Source organism: Camelina sativa, chromosome 16 (assembly GCF_000633955.1).
Source record: "Camelina sativa cultivar DH55 chromosome 16, Cs, whole genome shotgun sequence".
Lineage (NCBI taxonomy): Eukaryota > Viridiplantae > Streptophyta > Magnoliopsida > Brassicales > Brassicaceae > Camelina > Camelina sativa.
The window spans coordinates 19,236,719-19,258,204 of record NC_025700.1 but is presented as its reverse complement, the minus strand read 5'-3'; the positions used below and the strand labels follow the sequence as shown (position 1 = coordinate 19,258,204).

Genomic DNA, 21,486 nt, shown 5'->3' with positions numbered 1-21,486 from the left:
AAAACCGTGTCACACGCTTCTCTCTCTAATGTAAACTTGTGTTTATAAGCTTTTGCTTTTCCAAAAGAGATGTTTATATTATACAATATACATGCATGTTACGTGTACAATTAACATGGTACATGTAAAGAACATTTTAAAAAAAATTCATACATTTGAACTTACATATCTAATACACGTCTATATTTTATAGTTTTGTTTAATCAAATTGGGAGTGTTGAACTTGAGAAATATGGTTTGATGTTCTTGAGAATTTTTAATAAATAAGTATGGTTTGCGATTATTTTGAGGGAAACAAAATCAAATCAAATTGAGAGTGAGACTCTAGTTGATCTAGTGTCTGTGGTAATAATACTGGGCTAGATTTAGTCGTTTAAAACTAATTGGGTCGGCCTGATACGATAAGGGGCCTGTATTTTTTTAGGCCCAGGTGTGCTCTCAAGTACTCTTGTGTTGCGTCTTTAACATTCAGGTTAATCTCGGTAGCGACCAGCGAGTACCGAGGAAGACCATGGCGGGTAAGCAGATCGGCGGAGACGGCGGTTTACCGGCAAATCTCGCCGGAATGACAAAAAGTCAGCTCTACGACATTATGTCGCAGATGAAGGTGATCTCTCTTCTTTCTTTTCTCTACTTATATCAGCTACAACACTTTCTCGAGAGTTTTAATCCTTTACGGATTTGAATATAGAGCGATTGTTTTCTTCTTTGTTTCTCGAATTCTGAATTTGTTTAAATCGAATATGATGGAGCAGACGTTGATTGATCAAAACCATCAACAAGCGAGGGAGATTCTGATTCGGAACCCTCTTTTGACGAAGGCTCTTTTCCAGGTTCTTCTTTAACTTCCCCAATCTCAATATATGTATTTCGTGCGTTATATATTAAGCAATGAGGAATTCTGATTCGGAGCTTCTTAGTTGAGTATTTTGATTGGACTACTTTGGTTTTAGTATTGTTGAGGAAGCAGTTTAAATTAGGGTTTTGTGTCCTAAACAAATCTTTAGGTTTATGCCAGTTTCAATATTGCATTTATAGATAGATATGATGATGATGTATTTGTTGAATGCCAGGCACAAATCATGCTTGGAATGGTTCAGCCTGCTCAAGTGGTATGTAGTTGCATCTTTGAGAAACAGTCTTTATAAATCATTTTATTTGTGGGGGTGTGTCATGCATCTTTAAATTTACAACTCTGTTTATCTAGGTTCCTAAAGTTGAACCACAAGCCGGGCAACAACAGCCTCAACAATCTCATCAATCTATCCCACCAAAGCCAAACGTTCAAGCTCATATGTCATCTGTTCAAGGCGGAGTCGGCTTACAAGAGCCAGCAGCTATAATGCAGCCACAAGCCCCGATTAGGAAACACCCAACACCGCAGCCAATGCCTATGCCTCCTCCTCCTCCTTCTGTTAATAATGCACCATCACAGCCTCGTTTTTCCCATCCCCAGCGTCAGGGACATCTGAATCCTTCTGTCTCTTCTTTGTCTCATTCACAGTCTTCTCAAGTTCAGAGCGCGCCTCCCCCGGCTCCCCATCATCCAACATCCCAACCAACCCCTTTTCATCATCTTGATGTACCAGCTTCCTCGACTCAGTTGCAGCAACAACCTATGCACTCGGGTGGAGGTCCTCATTTGACTCAGCAACAGCCTAGACCATATCATCATCAATATGGAGCAGCCCAGACTGGTCCAAACACTGGGTTTCAGCACCATGGGGCACCTCCTCAGCATCTTTCTCAACCCATGTTTCATGTGAGTCAGAGTTCTGAGTGTTATCGATTTTCTTTTGTTCACCTCATTGTGATTTTTATGTATTTGACTGACTAGAGCTTGTTGTTTGAGCCAATTTACAGTCAGGCAATAGACCTTCTGCTTCTGGTGGACCTCAATTCCCGCAGGTGCAGCCAGATCTGTCAAATCAGTCACCATATCAGGTATTTACTCTCTTATTGTCTTATTACCTTTAGAGATGATAGGTTCAATTGGTTTTGCAGATTGATCATGAAATTATGTTGCTTTATCTCTGTGCTTTCCTCTGAAGGCTACACCTTCAATGAGTAGATTCACTCACCCTTTAATGAGAATTCTTTCTAACATCTTTCATTGTTATTCATATATTAAGATATGGGAAAGATTTTCTTGTGGCAATAATTTTTCTCATCTTTGTCCATTTTCATTTCTACTTCTGATTGCGTTAATTCGTGTTTCTACTAAAAGATAATTAATAATCAAACTGGAAAATTGTGCAGGTTTTAGTTTTGCTTATGGGTTTCACTGCTTGTAACCTTGTTTATTATTTCAGGGAGGAGGTCAATATCGGGGAGACTACAGCAATAACCAGCTAGGAGGTCCAATGGCTGCAGACAGAGGAACTTCTTGGATGTCTGGCCAATCAGAGAGCTCAAGCATTACTCATCTCCCAGGCTTAGGACCGGTGCCTCCACCAAGCCAAGTTGGGCCTGGAGGTGGCCCACCACCTCGGCCTGGACCGGTAACCTACCTTCCCCTATTTCAACTGAAAGACACAGCCATTGAACCGTTATTGCCGCTAGGAAATATATTCATGTCGAATCGTTGTAGTTGTGTCTTTTGCCGCAATTCGAAATGACAATCTCTGATCACATAGGAAAAGAGCTTTGGTTATTTTTGCTGATGGTTGTGGTTTTCTTATTTTTGCAGATATCTGCAGAGATGGAGAAGGCATTACTTCAACAGGTGATGAGTCTGACGCCAGAGCAGATCAATCTGCTGCCACCAGAACAGAGAAACCAAGTCCTTCAGCTTCAACAGATTCTCCGACAGTGAAGCTCATTGTACGGTCGCTTGGTCTCCATGTTAGAACTTAGGAGAGACAGGTTTTGGCTTTGTAAGGTCGGAATTAAGTTTGGGATAATTTGTAAAAAGAAAAAAGGTAATTAGTTTTTTTTCCAAGTTCAAGTCTATCATCCCTTAATGCTTTGGTACGTGTGCTCTCTTTGATTTAATGTTCTGTAACAGTTTTCTTATTAGTTATTGTTACTTTCAAAGATTCGAAGTCAGTTCTTTTGCAGACTTTTTGAGTTAACTCTTGTTTAACCATCTGTGTAATACTAAGAAAAAGAAATATCATTTGAACATACATGATGCATGTTATGATTCAGTGAATTGTAGCGTTACTGTTTATTCTAGTTGTTTTAGTAGATATTGTAAATATTATGAAAGTATTAAGACTACTTAAGTAAGTGGAATAGAAGATTTTGTGGGATAAGATAAGAGTCTTAAATTCTTAATTCTTAACACTAAAGAGTTGAGAGTTTGAGGAGCTAACAACAACTCCACATTCAAATGGAGTCACTTCCAAAAATTTGGTGGTTGGTGGTTCCCCACAGTGTTTTTGGATCCTTGAACTTGCCCATTTCTGTTCTCTGCCACCAGATGATGTGATCACCAGATCTATTAATAGAATACTTGTTGGTCCCAAATATTTATTTGTTTCCCAAAACTATCCCCTCCAACAACATATTGGATTATATATATATTTTCTTATTATTGTGTTAACCATTTGTCTTAAGGTTTAACCATGAAGGAGAACCGAATATTATTATTATTGTGTTAACAAATTGAACTAATAAGTTTTGATTCTTAGTATGTGATCAGTTTCAGAATGTAATTAATCTTTATAAAAAAGAAGATAAAGTTGTGGTAAATGTTGTGACAAAAAAAAAAAGTTGTAGTAAAGGTAGTAAGTATCCTAGAACTAGAAACAATCAACCACTATGCAAATGAACTATTCAAAATTAGGCATTTAAATGAATAGGAAACCCCACTTATTTTCATCTTCTTTAGGTCAAGTAATGGTCCATTTCAAGCTGTCCTCCCTAGTTTCATGGATGCATACATTGCATCTATGCTTTCTTTTTTTTTCTTTTTTTTTTTTCTTTTTCCTTGTTCTATATATTTATCCTTATATTTCTGTTCAATTTTTATCTTCTTTCGACTAGTTTATTTTTAAACTAACCAGTATTCATCTTTAATTCCCTAAGCTAAGGCACAACCAATTCGAGAGCAACACATGCCATGGACTCCACTTCCACCTTTTATAGAGTTTTCTCTTATAATTTTGACCATTTATGAATATACTTATCCATTTGGACAAAAAGAAATATATATATAACATTTGATGATGTCACTAATAGTCTAATACTACATAACTAAGGTAATATATTATTTGTACATGCTAAAAGAAGAATAGATATTTAGTACTAGTTCACAAATGTTTTTCCCAATCATGATTATGATGAATTAGGAACATCAATCACAGTCTATGAAAGTATGAACCGTCACTCACGCAATTATTCATACAATAACAAAGGAAATTAATATAGATAAGTACAGATTCCACAAAAAAAGGAAGACAAATCTTTGATTGCTCCACGATTAAACACGTCCCTTCGAAATGCACAATCCACAATCTTCCACAAATTGCATAAAACCTATCTTTATCGTTGTTGTGTTTCGTTTGGGAGACATGCATCATTATTAATCTTTCTTTCGATAGTAACAAGTGAAGGGTGGTTTTGTCATTTTCGTCTACTGTTCCTGCTGAGGTCCAAAGTCCAATTGTTGTGTATTCGAGTTTATCATCTTTGCTTGTCTTTACTTAACCACGATCAAAGCTGATGTTGCCATTTTTCATCTCTATTATTGTAATTCCGATTTTTTTTTAAAGTATATTCTTTTCCTTTTTCTTAAAACTGAGATTTGATGACTATTGTTTTGGACGTTCCATGCTTTCCAGCTGTGGCTGATTCATTTTTTTTTTCGTTTTCCAAATTGTGTCTTAAAAAAATGAAAAATTGAAGAGGTCTTTCTGTGTTAAGGGCAGCTATTTTAATCACCTAATGGAGTATCTAACATTCGAACTTCTTACATAATTAAGTACTATTTTTAGTAACTGTCCATATCTTAATAACCTAATCGTATACTATTAGCTAGATACGTCTGGTATCAAAATTGTATCGACATAAAACATTAATCTCTGATTACTATTCTCTAAGGTGTGATTGATGAGGCTTGTTACAACTTTCAAAACACTTTAACAATCAATCATATTGTCAAAGTTATTGTGGGATACACTGACACTCATTCATTGAGTTCCACATATATATATCCTCACTTTCTTCCGAGATCTAACCAATTCAATTCCGAATTTTTTTTTGTTACTGTTTAAAAGATGGGCAAGAAACATTTGTCATTGTCCGAACTTGTTGAGTTGCAATCTCTAGGCACTATATGTATTTGTAATGTCGAAATTACACAAGTATACATATTTGGGTACATATTTTTATGGCATCGAGAATTTTGAATAATATTTTAAAGTTTTTTTTTTTAAATCCAAAAAAGGATAAAAAATTAGAAAGACAAAAAAAAGGAGAGCAAAAAAAAAAAGTCAAAGGGTCCATGATGATGAATGGAAGACAGGATTCCCATCCCTCCCTTGCCCCATCTCCACTGCCTCACGTGCCTTTGCCCTCTGCAAAAATATTATATTTCTAATTAAAACCGAATTTTAAAACATATAATTCATCACACCAAATTAAGGAAATATATATCTTATCGCACTAAGAACTTTCTAATTATAATATTTTAACTAAACGTTCAAGATTAATAATGTACCTGCATGGACTCCACAGCATCAGTTTCCGAGTTAAAGTCATAATACGAACTTGCTGCTGTAATCTTCATAGATAAAAACTGTGTTCATCGATCACAAAAGAAGTGAAGCGAATTAGTAATCTTTAAATGAATGGAATTGGTTAAATTAGACAATAATCTATAATTTTAGAAAACATTGTTATTATCATACCTCGACTTGATTTTGCAATGACTGGACGTAATTGATTATCTCGTCCAGCATAGTAGCCATTCCCATTGTCTACATCACCAAATTATATATCCAATAAAAAAGCTTATCGAATATATTCTTATAGTCTTAAAAAAGCTAATTAGATTTCAAGTTCTCATAATCAATACCTTATAACATCCGGGGACTATATCTTGCAAGCATTTCAATCTCTCGTTTATTTTTCCTCGCCGAGCCTGAAATTATAATATGTTAATATAGTTTTCATCATTATTATTTATGATTAATAACTTCTAAACTAGTTAATAAAATATGTGTCTTTTTAACTGTATAATCAATATATTACCCTACCCGCTCTGCTATGCTGTGGCTATCAGTGGCTTGGCCTCTTCTGGCTCTAACATGAACAACTTCTCTCTCTTTCTCTTCTTCTCTATTCTTAGACCTCTTCCCTCTCTTTGAAGACGAACTCTGTGATTTTAATAAGACAAACATAATTAAAATAATGGAAACTCATGAGAGTTTAATTGTATATGTGCGATTAGGGTTTCGAGGTTACATTTTTGGTCAAAAGTTTTCCATTTAGGGAAACTTGAGCAGCAGAAGAGCTAGAAAGAGTTTGATCAGAGACACTGTTCTCCGAAGTAGACACAGCTTCCATAAATGTTTTTCTCTTCTTCGTATCGACCCTTGATGAAGACTCTTCGTTGTTAAGAGCATTAGAAGGTAAAAAAATCCCTTGATGATGATGATTAAAATCATTCTCAGGAGATTTTCCGGGAAAATGATTTGAGATTTGATGATGAAAGAAGAGAGAGTCGAGAGGAGAAGAGAAAGGAGGAAATGATTGGAAGTGATGAAGAGTGTTGCTGAGTTGTGCTAGTTGTGCTATGGGATCATCCATGGTATATGTCTGGAAATCAGAAGAGAGATTCGCCATTACTGATCGATGATGAGTTTCAATTTTTTACAAATATTGATTTTTTTTTTTTGGGTTAAAATAGAAAGTGGCTGTTTTCGAGCGAGTGACTAAGTTTATATATAGACACTGTTTTCTAGTATAATTGTTTTAATGAAAGATTGGAATAATAAAATAAAAAAAAAAAAAAAGGAGTGAAAAAAGAAGAGGAGGGCCAATGAAAGTGAGAGTAATGGGATTTTTGTAATGGAGTTGGTCCCGCATAAATTGATCAGGAGATATGTATCCAAATAGAGTAAGTGGGGGCAATGTTTTGCTAGTGGGACTCATTAGCACTGTTCTTCATTTCTCAAGGGGGAATAACTTAAAAATTTAGACCTCATCAACAAAAAAGTATATCTGTTTTCAGTTGGTGCATTTCTCTTGCTTTTTTCATCTTCTTCTTAATTTCCCTAATCTATTGTCACGAACGAACGATTAATTGTATTATTTTACATAGCTAATCGTATTAACCTTTTTACCACGATTTAACTTACATTTGCTATATGACAGAAAAACTTACAAATTATTTTTGGTTCACAAAACGCATATGCATGGGTTTGATACGGTGGTGACGCAACGCAACGCAACGATTAGACTAGCTTGAACGACTAACCTATATTTCTTGATAAATTAACATATAAATATTTATATATATTTAATTTAATGAACAAATATAACTTAGGTCTAAGTTGAAACGTCTAGAACTCCTCTAGTCAATGTAAGTTCCATATAGCCTCTCGTTTAACTAGGTTTGATTTCTTCTGACTGGTGATCGACCACGTTTTTCTTTNTGTCCCTTTGATACCGAAAAAAAAATAAATGTTCCTTTAATTTTTATTTAATAAATAAATAAAAAAAAACAGAGTATTCTATAGAGTTTACCTTGTAGACAAGGCCAAATCCGCCGGTTCCGAGTCGGTTCTTCTCGGAGAAAAAATCAGTCGCGGTTTCAAGCTCTTGGAGATCGAAGATAATGCCACGATCTCCATCATCTTCGGCTGATTCTTCTTTACGGGAAGCTGCCTGACCATCGCACATCTTAAGCAGCGCCATCAAGCCACTGAAAAGACGGCGGACCATCTCTTGCAACCACAGGTGCCTTGTTTTATCACCCTCAGAGTGAAGATTTAGATAAGGTGTATGAAAATNAATAAGTAAATTAATTGATCCAACCTATCTACACCTACTATATATCAACTATAGATTCAAATCACATGCAATTTTTTACATATGCATTCAAGATTGTATCTAACTTGTTTTTTTGACTTTGAGCATGCTATTTTTAGTATTGTTAACATATATAGGAAAACACCGGAAGTACTGTATAACAAGCATACATGTTCGAATCATTTGATTACATGTTTGCCAACTTTTTAAACCCGTTCAATTTTCAAAGTAATTTTGGAACAGACCACAAATTTAACGTTTTGAACGACTATTAAAGGTTTGGAACCTTTAGTCCAAACTTTGGACTAAAAAATAGCAGCGAACTCAAATTTCAAACTCTGAATCTATTTTGACTAACAAGACAACTGAAACAGATAAACAAAACTCAACTTAAAGAAAGAAATCCAAACCCGACATAACTGAAGATAACAGTAACCCGAATACAAAATGTTTGCTACATCACAAACTCTACATAGCATACAAGGGCCCGACCAAGAGCGTGTTACGTACTGGGCCTAAAAAACAAAGTAAAGTATTCTCAATTATAAACATAATAGTAGAAACACTTAAAGTATTCAAAAGTTTTACAACCATAAGACAAAAAGAGCATATAGTAACCCTTACATTCAGAAGACTTTTACTAAGAGATGTTTATTTTTAAATTTGAATATATTTCGAGGTCTAAAACACTATAGTCTGCTGGTTGTAGCCATGGACTGGTAGCACACTGATAATTAATGATAGGTTTTACAGAAAGAATCAGTAAACGGATGTTGGTTTTGTTCAGGTTGGTACGTAGTTGCTAGTTTGGGTTGTTTCGGAAGAAATTTAATCTAAACCATAAAATTTGAATCCATCATCTTAATTTTATTAGGGACAGTATTAATAACTTATGAAAAAAAACTCCAAATTTTGTTTCTACGAATTCATATTGTAAAATTTTCCCTTTCAGTATAGCTTAATTTTGTATGAATATATACTCGTTGGCCGTTGCATGCACATGATACACCCAATCAACATATAGAATGCAACCAATAAAACAAAATCACATATAGCTTAGTTTTAGTTTTTGGAAGAAAAAACTGATAAAAACATGTCGTTAGACTTGTTTGCTTGTATAACTTTACTTCCTTATTTCTTATACTCAGTAGCTCGGAAAACAAGTCATATACAAGTCAGTAAATAGGTTTGTGCCAAACTGTTCTTCTTTAGGAAGATGGAAATTGAAAGTTGAAATTATCGCACCTAAAATTCTATTACTATGATCAAAGACATATCACCTAGGGTTGCCTAAAACTGCTCCTCTAAGTCATGAAGTTATAGAAAACGTAAAAATAAAATAAAAATTTCGAACACAAAATTTTCATTATTGCTAATATATATGAAAACGTAAACAAGATCCCAAATATCACATGTCCTCCTCTTTGTCTCTCATCTCTCTCTCTATATAAATGGGTGCATTCACATGTTTTGATTCAATATAATTCATCTTCCTTCAGCGAAGGAAGACATGGAAATGGAGTTCCTCGAGTACTCCTCAACGAGGCCATTCTGTCCACTACTTCTTCTGTTCTTAAAACTGTTTGGTTCACTCCCGGTTAATCCAAATCTTCGTGAACCAGCTCCTGTACCGGTCCCAGTACTTGTAGAGCCGCCTCCTCTACGACCTTGGAGTCCAGGACGACCCGGTTTAGGCAAATCAAATGAATCACTCGACAACATTTGATGAACCGTGTTCATATCCGGTCGGTTTGATGTGATCTGCTGGCAACACAGTAATCCTATAAGGAAACATGTGGCTGCTTCGTCGCGGTTGTATACTCCTGCTAGAGATTGATCCACCAGTTCTAGAATTTTGCCTTCTTGGTACATTTTCCATGCCTGCACCGAATATCTATTAATTCCGATTTTTGTTTTTCAAGTTAAAACAAGCCTTTTGAGAAAGATGAACAAACGTTTGATCTATTCTAAATTATTCCATATTTGAAGTAAAGATGATTCAACACTAAGTTACAAGAGATATGAGTGACTCCACTCGTTACCAAAATTAAAACTCACAAGTCATAATCTCTCCTATATGTATAACTGATCCAAAAAGTGCAAACTGTGGTAAATGTTATGTTTCCAACTTACATAGTGCAAGAGATCGGCCATTTCAGGTCCTAGATGAGTATTTTGGTTCTTTCTTCCGCTAACTATCTCCAAAACCAAGACTCCATAGCTGAAAACATCTGACTTGACCGATAAAAGCCCATGCAAGGCATACTCAGGAGCCATATAGCCACTGCATCAACACTAGCTCACATGAGTCCCATAATTATATATATACATTTCGCAGTATAAGGAGATTAAGTGTACATAGCCTACTACTCACTAAGTTCCAGAGATTTTAAAGGTATTGGTATGAGTGCCGTCTCCCGGGAATAACCGGGCCAAACCGAAATCCGAGATTTTCGGGTTCAAATCATTATCTAAAAGAATGTTGCTGGCTTTGATATCTCTGTGGATTATCCGTATGGGAGCTTCTTCGTGTAGATACAACAGTCCTCTCGCCACTCCTATAATGATTCGCCATCGATGGTGCCAATCAAGTGAACCGGGCTTGATCTTATCTGAATATTACAGAGAGATCAATCCTTAAAGGCTTAAATCAAACCGGTTCAATCGAATTAAATAAAAAGATAAGAACCAATGATTCGGTACAGTTTGGTGTATGGACTTGTCGGAGATTGAAATTAAATAGAGACGTACGTACCAAAGAGAAAATAGTCGAGACTCCGGTTAGGGAGATACTCGTAAACCAGCATCTTCTCAGGACCATGGAAGCAACAACCTAACAACGAAACCAAATTCTTATGTTGAATCCTAAGCAAGAGCTTTACCTCGTTCGTGAATTCTCTAGACCCTTGTCTCGAGTTCACTGATAGCTTCTTCACTGCTATTTCTTCACCATTCGTCATCAATCCCTATATTCGTAAATGTCGTATCAAATAAATGTCCCTTTGATACCGAAAAAAAAATAAATGTTCCTTTAATTTTTATTTAATAAATAAATAAAAAAAAACAGAGTATTCTATAGAGTTTACCTTGTAGACAAGGCCAAATCCGCCGGTTCCGAGTCGGTTCTTCTCGGAGAAAAAATCAGTCGCGGTTTCAAGCTCTTGGAGATCGAAGATAATGCCACGATCTCCATCATCTTCGGCTGATTCTTCTTTACGGGAAGCTGCCTGACCATCGCACATCTTAAGCAGCGCCATCAAGCCACTGAAAAGACGGCGGACCATCTCTTGCAACCACAGGTGCCTTGTTTTATCACCCTCAGAGTGAAGATTTAGATAAGGTGTATGAAAATATTATATTCAAATCCAGTTTCTGATTGACTTGTTTCTTGTTGCGGGGGTGGGGGAGGCTTATACGAAGTCGCATTATTGCAACGCACGTAATCAAGTCTTTGGGGTCAGTCAACGTCATTGACCCATAACTACTAAATACGCGTAACATTAATTTCCCTTTTTTGATTTTTGCTTTCACTCGTTGTTGAAAACATATTTTGCTTTTAGCCAAAAGATATATGGAGTGTTATTTAAGTTTAGATTCATTATACACAGCTTGATAGTGATAATACAAGTAAACAAACAATAACATGCGTGGATTTATGTTTTAAGACAAAGTCTTGGAATCAAACTTAAAAAGTAGTTACAAAATGAGGAAGTCAAGTCATAAGCAAGGGACCTTTTTTTATTGGACGATACAGTCGCAAAAAAGACCGAAGAAAACATCTTTATCGTAAGAATTTTCCTCTTGGACCATATATTGTATTACTATTATGTCTCTGGTACGTAAATATAGGTTCGTCAGATTACATTATCTTAAAAAATGATGGATATAAATTGAAGCCTTTGAAAAGAAGATCACAAATTGGATGACTAATTTGATATTGGCCTCCATGACGGGAGGGAGCTATATATACTCTTATGTGTATTAATGACTACAAGTTAGTGCGGTGTAGAACTTTATATTTGTCAGTCCTGTCCTACATTAAGGTGTGTTGCCTAAACTCAGGTGTGTCACATTACATATCTAATATCGACTAACTTCAAACTGGGGGTTCATGTACACTACACATGCACCTGATTTTATGACATATATTTTTATGCTATGCATCATCTAACTAATTTTGATAATTGAGTTTGTAGTTCAAGTTCATATTGATTCTTCTCCTCGTAGCAATTTAAATCATCTTTTGATCTTTGTAGAAGATCAACGGCTGATTTTGTTAAATCTAAAATTGTTACTCTCTCCGGTTTTCTTTAATTTAATTTTCTAGAGTTGTGCATACAGATTAAAGAATCATTTAAATTTGCTTATTTTTAAACAAATCATCATTTATTATCTAGTTACACACAATTCAATTAATTAAAAAACAATCTGCATAATATATATTGCAATAAAATCTAATTCATATTAGATTCGTGCCAAAATCATCTTTTTTAAAAAAAAAAAAAAAAAGCTTTTAAAATCATTTTAAAACAAAACGAAGGAGTATTAAAAGCCAAAAAAAAAAATCTAGAGGATATTAAAAGCAAAAATGAAAAGAAATATTATTAGCTTCGTTAAGATAAAGCCCGGCTCAGGCCAAGTATCAGGCCCAATTCAATTCGTCACGTTACTTCTCTGAAGATCGACCAACTTTAATAAAACCGTCAAGAGTCGCCGGAAAGATTACAGATTCGGCGCGATGAGGTTCCGGTACGCTATGGTCTGTTCGTCGAATCAGAACCGGAGCATGGAAGCTCACGCTCTTCTGAAGAGACAAGGTCTCGACGTTGCTTCGTACGGGACTGGGTCTCATGTTAAACTACCTGGACCATCTCTCAGAGAGCCTAACGTTTACGATTTCGGAACTCCGTACAAGCAGATGTTCGACGAGCTCAGGCGCAAAGATCCTGAACTGTATCCTCTTTATGATGCGTTTCTATGATTGTTTGCTTACCGATCATTGATTGTTCGAATCCCTAAGTTTGTGTTGGTCACTGCTTCAGTCTCAGTCTTCTTATAGTGCTGTGGTATTCGCTAATTTGCTTACTTTTTAGGCTGGAACTGCAATTTTGTTATTCAAGTTCCTTAATTTGTTCCTGATTACATCTTCCAGAACACTTAGTTTTGTAAATCCTGTTATTTTATACTTGCTTATATGGCTATGCTTGTCCAACCTATGATGTTTTGTATTGTACTCAGATTCAGAAGCATGTAAATTGGGTTGTATAGTGAGACCTGTAAGCTTTTAAGGTTTGATACCTTAACTGTATCATCAGGTACAAGCGGAATGGTATATTGCAGATGCTTAAGAGGAATTTATCTGTGAAGCTTGCTCCTCAAAGATGGCAAGATAATGCTGGTGATGGTGTCTTTGATGTGGTTATGACTTTTGAAGAAAAGGTTTTCGATTCTGTCCTTGAAGGTATTCTACATCCTCCCCATTTTACTGTTAGATACTTTGTTTCAAAATTGCTTCACTCTAAGGGGTCACTAAGTAGATAGATATTCATCACAAACTCTTATAACATTGGTTGTGGCCACCCTTGACCCATTTGAAACAAAACGATATGTTGTGACTTTCATGCGGTGTTTCTAAACAATCTTCTCATTTGGTTAACTTTGCCCAGCTAGTTAGCTGTTTGGTTAGATGTTTTTACATATGCATTGTTGAAGTCGTAGAGCATCGACAAATCATGTGAAACTCGAGTTCTACAGGGTTATTGCCCTTTCTTGTAACTTATAATTGCCTTTTACCTTGCTGTANCCAAATATCACATGTCCTCCTCTTTGTCTCTCATCTCTCTCTCTATATAAATGGGTGCATTCACATGTTTTGATTCAATATAATTCATCTTCCTTCAGCGAAGGAAGACATGGAAATGGAGTTCCTCGAGTACTCCTCAACGAGGCCATTCTGTCCACTACTTCTTCTGTTCTTAAAACTGTTTGGTTCACTCCCGGTTAATCCAAATCTTCGTGAACCAGCTCCTGTACCGGTCCCAGTACTTGTAGAGCCGCCTCCTCTACGACCTTGGAGTCCAGGACGACCCGGTTTAGGCAAATCAAATGAATCACTCGACAACATTTGATGAACCGTGTTCATATCCGGTCGGTTTGATGTGATCTGCTGGCAACACAGTAATCCTATAAGGAAACATGTGGCTGCTTCGTCGCGGTTGTATACTCCTGCTAGAGATTGATCCACCAGTTCTAGAATTTTGCCTTCTTGGTACATTTTCCATGCCTGCACCGAATATCTATTAATTCCGATTTTTGTTTTTCAAGTTAAAACAAGCCTTTTGAGAAAGATGAACAAACGTTTGATCTATTCTAAATTATTCCATATTTGAAGTAAAGATGATTCAACACTAAGTTACAAGAGATATGAGTGACTCCACTCGTTACCAAAATTAAAACTCACAAGTCATAATCTCTCCTATATGTATAACTGATCCAAAAAGTGCAAACTGTGGTAAATGTTATGTTTCCAACTTACATAGTGCAAGAGATCGGCCATTTCAGGTCCTAGATGAGTATTTTGGTTCTTTCTTCCGCTAACTATCTCCAAAACCAAGACTCCATAGCTGAAAACATCTGACTTGACCGATAAAAGCCCATGCAAGGCATACTCAGGAGCCATATAGCCACTGCATCAACACTAGCTCACATGAGTCCCATAATTATATATATACATTTCGCAGTATAAGGAGATTAAGTGTACATAGCCTACTACTCACTAAGTTCCAGAGATTTTAAAGGTATTGGTATGAGTGCCGTCTCCCGGGAATAACCGGGCCAAACCGAAATCCGAGATTTTCGGGTTCAAATCATTATCTAAAAGAATGTTGCTGGCTTTGATATCTCTGTGGATTATCCGTATGGGAGCTTCTTCGTGTAGATACAACAGTCCTCTCGCCACTCCTATAATGATTCGCCATCGATGGTGCCAATCAAGTGAACCGGGCTTGATCTTATCTGAATATTACAGAGAGATCAATCCTTAAAGGCTTAAATCAAACCGGTTCAATCGAAATAAATAAAAAGATAAGAACCAATGATTCGGTACAGTTTGGTGTATGGACTTGTCGGAGATTGAAATTAAATAGAGACGTACAGTACGTACCAAAGAGAAAATAGTCGAGACTCCGGTTAGGGAGATACTCGTAAACCAGCATCTTCTCAGGACCATGGAAGCAACAACCTAACAACGAAACCAAATTCTTATGTTGAATCCTAAGCAAGAGCTTTACCTCGTTCGTGAATTCTCTAGACCCTTGTCTCGAGTTCACTGATAGCTTCTTCACTGCTATTTCTTCACCATTCGTCATCAATCCCTATATTCGTAAATGTCGTATCAAATAAATGTCCCTTTGATACCGAAAAAAAAATAAATGTTCCTTTAATTTTTATTTAATAAATAAATAAAAAAAAACAGAGTATTCTATAGAGTTTACCTTGTAGACAAGGCCAAATCCGCCGGTTCCGAGTCGGTTCTTCTCGGAGAAAAAATCAGTCGCGGTTTCAAGCTCTTGGAGATCGAAGATAATGCCACGATCTCCATCATCTTCGGCTGATTCTTCTTTACGGGAAGCTGCCTGACCATCGCACATCTTAAGCAGCGCCATCAAGCCACTGAAAAGACGGCGGACCATCTCTTGCAACCACAGGTGCCTTGTTTTATCACCCTCAGAGTGAAGATTTAGATAAGGTGTATGAAAATATTATATTCAAATCCAGTTTCTGATTGACTTGTTTCTTGTTGCGGGGGTGGGGGAGGCTTATACGAAGTCGCATTATTGCAACGCACGTAATCAAGTCTTTGGGGTCAGTCAACGTCATTGACCCATAACTACTAAATACGCGTAACATTAATTTCCCTTTTTTGATTTTTGCTTTCACTCGTTGTTGAAAACATATTTTGCTTTTAGCCAAAAGATATATGGAGTGTTATTTAAGTTTAGATTCATTATACACAGCTTGATAGTGATAATACAAGTAAACAAACAATAACATGCGTGGATTTATGTTTTAAGACAAAGTCTTGGAATCAAACTTAAAAAGTAGTTACAAAATGAGGAAGTCAAGTCATAAGCAAGGGACCTTTTTTTATTGGACGATACAGTCGCAAAAAAGACCGAAGAAAACATCTTTATCGTAAGAATTTTCCTCTTGGACCATATATTGTATTACTATTATGTCTCTGGTACGTAAATATAGGTTCGTCAGATTACATTATCTTAAAAAATGATGGATATAAATTGAAGCCTTTGAAAAGAAGATCACAAATTGGATGACTAATTTGATATTGGCCTCCATGACGGGAGGGAGCTATATATACTCTTATGTGTATTAATGACTACAAGTTAGTGCGGTGTAGAACTTTATATTTGTCAGTCCTGTCCTACATTAAGGTGTGTTGCCTAAACTCAGGTGTGTCACATTACATATCTAATATCGACTAACTTCAAACTGGGGGTTCATGTACACTACACATGCACCTGATTTTATGACATATATTTTTATGCTATGCATCATCTAACTAATTTTGATAATTGAGTTTGTAGTTCAAGTTCATATTGATTCTTCTCCTCGTAGCAATTTAAATCATCTTTTGATCTTTGTAGAAGATCAACGGCTGATTTTGTTAAATCTAAAATTGTTACTCTCTCCGGTTTTCTTTAATTTAATTTTCTAGAGTTGTGCATACAGATTAAAGAATCATTTAAATTTGCTTATTTTTAAACAAATCATCATTTATTATCTAGTTACACACAATTCAATTAATTAAAAAACAATCTGCATAATATATATTGCAATAAAATCTAATTCATATTAGATTCGTGCCAAAATCATCTTTTTTAAAAAAAAAAAAAAAAAGCTTTTAAAATCATTTTAAAACAAAACGAAGGAGTATTAAAAGCCAAAAAAAAAAATCTAGAGGATATTAAAAGCAAAAATGAAAAGAAATATTATTAGCTTCGTTAAGATAAAGCCCGGCTCAGGCCAAGTATCAGGCCCAATTCAATTCGTCACGTTACTTCTCTGAAGATCGACCAACTTTAATAAAACCGTCAAGAGTCGCCGGAAAGATTACAGATTCGGCGCGATGAGGTTCCGGTACGCTATGGTCTGTTCGTCGAATCAGAACCGGAGCATGGAAGCTCACGCTCTTCTGAAGAGACAAGGTCTCGACGTTGCTTCGTACGGGACTGGGTCTCATGTTAAACTACCTGGACCATCTCTCAGAGAGCCTAACGTTTACGATTTCGGAACTCCGTACAAGCAGATGTTCGACGAGCTCAGGCGCAAAGATCCTGAACTGTATCCTCTTTATGATGCGTTTCTATGATTGTTTGCTTACCGATCATTGATTGTTCGAATCCCTAAGTTTGTGTTGGTCACTGCTTCAGTCTCAGTCTTCTTATAGTGCTGTGGTATTCGCTAATTTGCTTACTTTTTAGGCTGGAACTGCAATTTTGTTATTCAAGTTCCTTAATTTGTTCCTGATTACATCTTCCAGAACACTTAGTTTTGTAAATCCTGTTATTTTATACTTGCTTATATGGCTATGCTTGTCCAACCTATGATGTTTTGTATTGTACTCAGATTCAGAAGCATGTAAATTGGGTTGTATAGTGAGACCTGTAAGCTTTTAAGGTTTGATACCTTAACTGTATCATCAGGTACAAGCGGAATGGTATATTGCAGATGCTTAAGAGGAATTTATCTGTGAAGCTTGCTCCTCAAAGATGGCAAGATAATGCTGGTGATGGTGTCTTTGATGTGGTTATGACTTTTGAAGAAAAGGTTTTCGATTCTGTCCTTGAAGGTATTCTACATCCTCCCCATTTTACTGTTAGATACTTTGTTTCAAAATTGCTTCACTCTAAGGGGTCACTAAGTAGATAGATATTCATCACAAACTCTTATAACATTGGTTGTGGCCACCCTTGACCCATTTGAAACAAAACGATATGTTGTGACTTTCATGCGGTGTTTCTAAACAATCTTCTCATTTGGTTAACTTTGCCCAGCTAGTTAGCTGTTTGGTTAGATGTTTTTACATATGCATTGTTGAAGTCGTAGAGCATCGACAAATCATGTGAAACTCGAGTTCTACAGGGTTATTGCCCTTTCTTGTAACTTATAATTGCCTTTTACCTTGCTGTAATTGTTTAGCTGAGAAACGATTGCGATCATGTTTTGATAGAACTGTCGGTTTTTTTTTCTGCTGTGTGAAAGTGATACAAACTTTCTTGTGTCTTAATATCTTTATCTCATCAAGTTACCAATCTGCAGATCTTAATAACAGAGAACAGTCACTTATGAAAACCATACTTGTGATGAACTTGGAGGTTAAAGACAACCACGAAGAAGCAGCTATTGGTGGCCGACTTGCCTTGGAACTCTGTCAAGAGATTGAAGGTAATGAAACATGGGAAGATTCGATCGATGACATTGTTGCAGGATTTGAAAAACAACATAGGCGGAAACTGGTCTATAGCATCTCATTCTACTGAAGATACCATCATCAGTCGCATTAACGGTCAGATTATGTAGGTTGCTGTTCTGTGACCCGAGTCTTGAGATATTCGACAAAATATTTTTCTCATCGGTTTTATATGCTTTAGGGTTAAATTCTTGAGAGTGTAGAAGAAATTGTTTGTTAGAAACTTCCTTTGTTTGATTCCTCCTTGCTAGAAAGTTGTAAGACCCTTGATGAGCTATGTTGCAATACAAATGCGTTTTGTTTGTGTGTTGACATATATAAAAAAAGAGTAATTAAAAAACTACAATAGAGAGAGGTGACAGTACTAGTCTTAACCCAAGCATTACTTCATCTTTAATGTCACAATCAAAGTTAACGTGTAAATTTGAAATCCAATTCGTGTACCAATTGAATTAACCCGACCCCTAAAATCATGTACAAGTCAATGCAATGTTTCTAGCAAAATCCCCAAGCCCGTGAGACTAGATGACGAAAAGTAGTCCCTTTAAAATTCATAATCGTGAGCTTGACTATATATATAAACGTTCGTTCGTCCCACGGTCATAATATGTTTGTTTCAGAACCACCCAAATATACACGAAAATAATGAACAAGAGCCACGAAACGCAAGAAGACCCTCTTACACAAGAAAGTCGTCATCATCTTCACCAAATCTTCATATCCAAGATATTCAAATCTCATAGATTCTTCCAAGCCCTCGTGTTGTATTCTTTTCTTATCGGTTTCGGGTTCGGACTCGGCTTCATACTCAACGTCCACATAAGAAACCTCTCTTTCAATCCCCAACTCTTTCGTCTATCCTCTCCTTCCTTCTCCTCCTCTTCCTCCTTTTCCAACTCTTCCCTCTCTCCACAGCTTCAACCGCAGCCAGAAAAACATGTTTCCCTGAAAGAAGCGGTTCATGATGAAGGGCAAAAGGATCATTCTCTGGTGGAGCCGGAGAACGTGATGCATAACATGACGGAGGNTATTACAGAGAGATCAATCCTTAAAGGCTTAAATCAAACCGGTTCAATCGAAATAAATAAAAAGATAAGAACCAATGATTCGGTACAGTTTGGTGTATGGACTTGTCGGAGATTGAAATTAAATAGAGACGTACAGTACGTACCAAAGAGAAAATAGTCGAGACTCCGGTTAGGGAGATACTCGTAAACCAGCATNACTAGTGACCCATTTTACGTTGACGACTCAACGCCGGAATCGTCGCCGTTTTATCGCCGGAGGATTCCAAGCAAGGTCAGTCAATTTTTTTTTTTTTTTTACGTTTTTTATAAAGAAAGTATATAATTGAGGTAGTCGAATTATTCAGCCTAGATATAAAGTCGAATACAGTAGAGATATTATAAATAGTTACACTTGTTTAATGGCAATTTTTCTTTCTAAGAAGTCTAGCTAGCTACTTTGAAAATTAGCGTGGTGCTAAAGAAGTTTCATCCAAAAGAAGAGAGTGACAAAATTAACGAACAGTGTTTAGCATTAATATTTGTTATTTCTTTCAACTCGTTACGCTTTGGCGTTGCTAATTATGATTGCTAAACAAAACATTTACGGTAACCTCATCTGTGTCTGTAAATGTTCAAGGCCTATTAATTTAAAGAAAAACGTAGATCAGCCTCTTTTTATTTACTTAAATAATGTTAATACATTTCAAACCGGGTCTACTAATTATATACACTTTATTTAGAGCTTAGGTAAATTACAAAATGATACGTGTCGAAGAAGTTAGAAAAGTCGAGAAGACAGAAGTCATTCGACAAAGAGATATTTCAAGGACACGAACATACTGTAATTTTATTTCTTTTTGTTATAACTTATGGTCAGAATGATACCGTATTTAATTAACAACACTAAAAAAAGTATACAAGAAAAATTGGCACTTGACCTACACCAGTTGAGTAACCCATCATGTAACAGACCTTATTGTTTCTCTAATTTTTTTTTTTCAAAATATTGTTTCTCTTTAGAACCAAAAATATAAAGGGATATACAAAAACTAACCATTAATACAATAAGGTAGAAAAAAGTCGTATCTTTCGTATATGTCGACCGTCTACGTATGCGGTATGCCTCTTAATTTCCCTTTCAATAGATATCATCATATATATACTATATAAATATAAAATCGTTGAGTAGTCTATTAATGCCTATACCGACATAAATATATTTAACCTTTTTTTTTGGTCAAATATATATTTAAATTAAACTCAGTTAATTGTATTGTAAAATAAAAGTAATAATATCACGGCTCATGTACGAGGGTTTTCTTCTTGCTTTCTGTAGGAAGTGAAATGGGGAATGGTGAGCATGGTGGAGGCTGAGCGGCGGCTACTGGCCAACGCTCTGCTTGATGCAGGAAACCACCGCTTCGTCCTCCTCTCAGAATCGGACATCCCTCTCTTCAACTTCTCCACCGTTTACTCTTACCTCGTAAACTCTCAACACTCCTACGTCGACATCTACGACCTTCCCGGACCAGCAGGTCGAGGTCGCTACAATCGCCGTATGTCACCTGTCATCAGCCGCGGTAACTGGCGAAAAGGCTCTCAGTGGTTCGAGATAGACCGTGAGGTAGCTGAAGCCGTAGTCTCGGACACAATTTACATTCCTGTGTTCAAGAAACATTGCCTTTTGGGATGTTATGCCGACGAGCATTACTTACCAACGCTTGTCCACGTTATGTTTCCGGGTAAGAGCGCGAACCGGTCGCTGACGTGGACTGATTGGTCACGACGAGGGCCGCACCCGAGGAAGTACACTCGGCGGTCAGTGACTGGGGAGTTTCTGAATAAGTTGAGGAATAGAGAAGGGTGTGTGTATAATGGGAAAAAGAGCGAGAAATGTTACTTGTTCGCTAGGAAGTTCGATAACAGTTGTTTGGATAAATTGTTATATTTTGCTCATAGAGTTATGGGATTCTAGTTTGCTCATATACTTTGTAATTACAATACTTGTTC

The 21,486-nt window shown here is 36.4% G+C and overlaps 6 protein-coding genes and 1 pseudogene across 7 annotated transcripts in view; 4 read left to right on the top strand and 3 right to left on the bottom strand.

Moving 5' to 3' along the window:
- The window catches only part of LOC104751247 (protein enabled), a 3,913-nt gene extending 825 nt beyond the window's left edge, over window positions 1-3,088 (top strand). Inside the window, exons 1-7 of one of the 2 annotated variants that reach the window (XM_010473157.2) lie at window positions 469-607; window positions 756-833; window positions 1,074-1,112; window positions 1,208-1,762; window positions 1,864-1,944; window positions 2,313-2,501; window positions 2,690-3,059. In XM_010473157.2, coding sequence (XP_010471459.1) covers window positions 512-607; window positions 756-833; window positions 1,074-1,112; window positions 1,208-1,762; window positions 1,864-1,944; window positions 2,313-2,501; window positions 2,690-2,815 — 1,164 coding nt within the window. In that variant the 5' untranslated portion in view covers window positions 469-511 and the 3' untranslated portion in view covers window positions 2,816-3,059. Of the gene's footprint in view, window positions 1-468; window positions 608-755; window positions 834-1,073; window positions 1,113-1,207; window positions 1,763-1,863; window positions 1,945-2,312; window positions 2,502-2,689 lie in introns of those variants that run through there. The other variant, XM_010473159.2, reaches the window with a different exon arrangement.
- LOC104751246 (transcription factor BEE 3) lies at window positions 5,285-6,866 on the bottom strand. The gene is made up of 6 exons (XM_010473156.1): window positions 6,412-6,866; window positions 6,204-6,323; window positions 6,023-6,088; window positions 5,856-5,924; window positions 5,666-5,743; window positions 5,285-5,522 (listed from the first exon to the last, which is right to left on the bottom strand). Exons 1-6 carry the CDS (start codon window positions 6,790-6,792, stop codon window positions 5,439-5,441), a joined length of 798 nt encoding a protein of 265 aa, XP_010471458.1. The 5' UTR covers window positions 6,793-6,866; the 3' UTR covers window positions 5,285-5,438.
- Window positions 9,384-11,355, bottom strand: LOC104751245 (cysteine-rich receptor-like protein kinase 10). The gene is made up of 5 exons (XM_010473155.2): window positions 11,067-11,355; window positions 10,736-10,946; window positions 10,355-10,592; window positions 10,114-10,264; window positions 9,384-9,861 (listed from the first exon to the last, which is right to left on the bottom strand). The coding sequence occupies exons 1-5, from the start codon at window positions 11,262-11,264 to the stop codon at window positions 9,466-9,468; spliced, it is 1,194 nt and encodes a 397-aa protein (XP_010471457.1). The 5' UTR covers window positions 11,265-11,355; the 3' UTR covers window positions 9,384-9,465.
- On the top strand, window positions 12,637-13,640 carry LOC104751242 (RNA polymerase II subunit A C-terminal domain phosphatase SSU72-like). Its single transcript, XM_010473154.2, has 2 exons — window positions 12,637-12,933; window positions 13,296-13,640. The coding sequence occupies exons 1-2, from the start codon at window positions 12,719-12,721 to the stop codon at window positions 13,519-13,521; spliced, it is 441 nt and encodes a 146-aa protein (XP_010471456.1). The 5' UTR covers window positions 12,637-12,718; the 3' UTR covers window positions 13,522-13,640.
- LOC104751240 (cysteine-rich receptor-like protein kinase 10) lies at window positions 13,790-15,803 on the bottom strand. The gene is made up of 5 exons (XM_010473152.2): window positions 15,474-15,803; window positions 15,143-15,353; window positions 14,757-14,994; window positions 14,516-14,666; window positions 13,790-14,263 (listed from the first exon to the last, which is right to left on the bottom strand). The coding sequence occupies exons 1-5, from the start codon at window positions 15,669-15,671 to the stop codon at window positions 13,868-13,870; spliced, it is 1,194 nt and encodes a 397-aa protein (XP_010471454.1). The 5' UTR covers window positions 15,672-15,803; the 3' UTR covers window positions 13,790-13,867.
- Window positions 17,047-18,781, top strand: LOC109124652 (RNA polymerase II subunit A C-terminal domain phosphatase SSU72-like). Its single transcript, XM_010473153.2, has 3 exons — window positions 17,047-17,340; window positions 17,703-17,848; window positions 18,319-18,781. Exons 1-3 carry the CDS (start codon window positions 17,126-17,128, stop codon window positions 18,537-18,539), a joined length of 582 nt encoding a protein of 193 aa, XP_010471455.1. The 5' UTR covers window positions 17,047-17,125; the 3' UTR covers window positions 18,540-18,781.
- On the top strand, window positions 19,034-21,459 carry LOC104751236 (annotated as a pseudogene).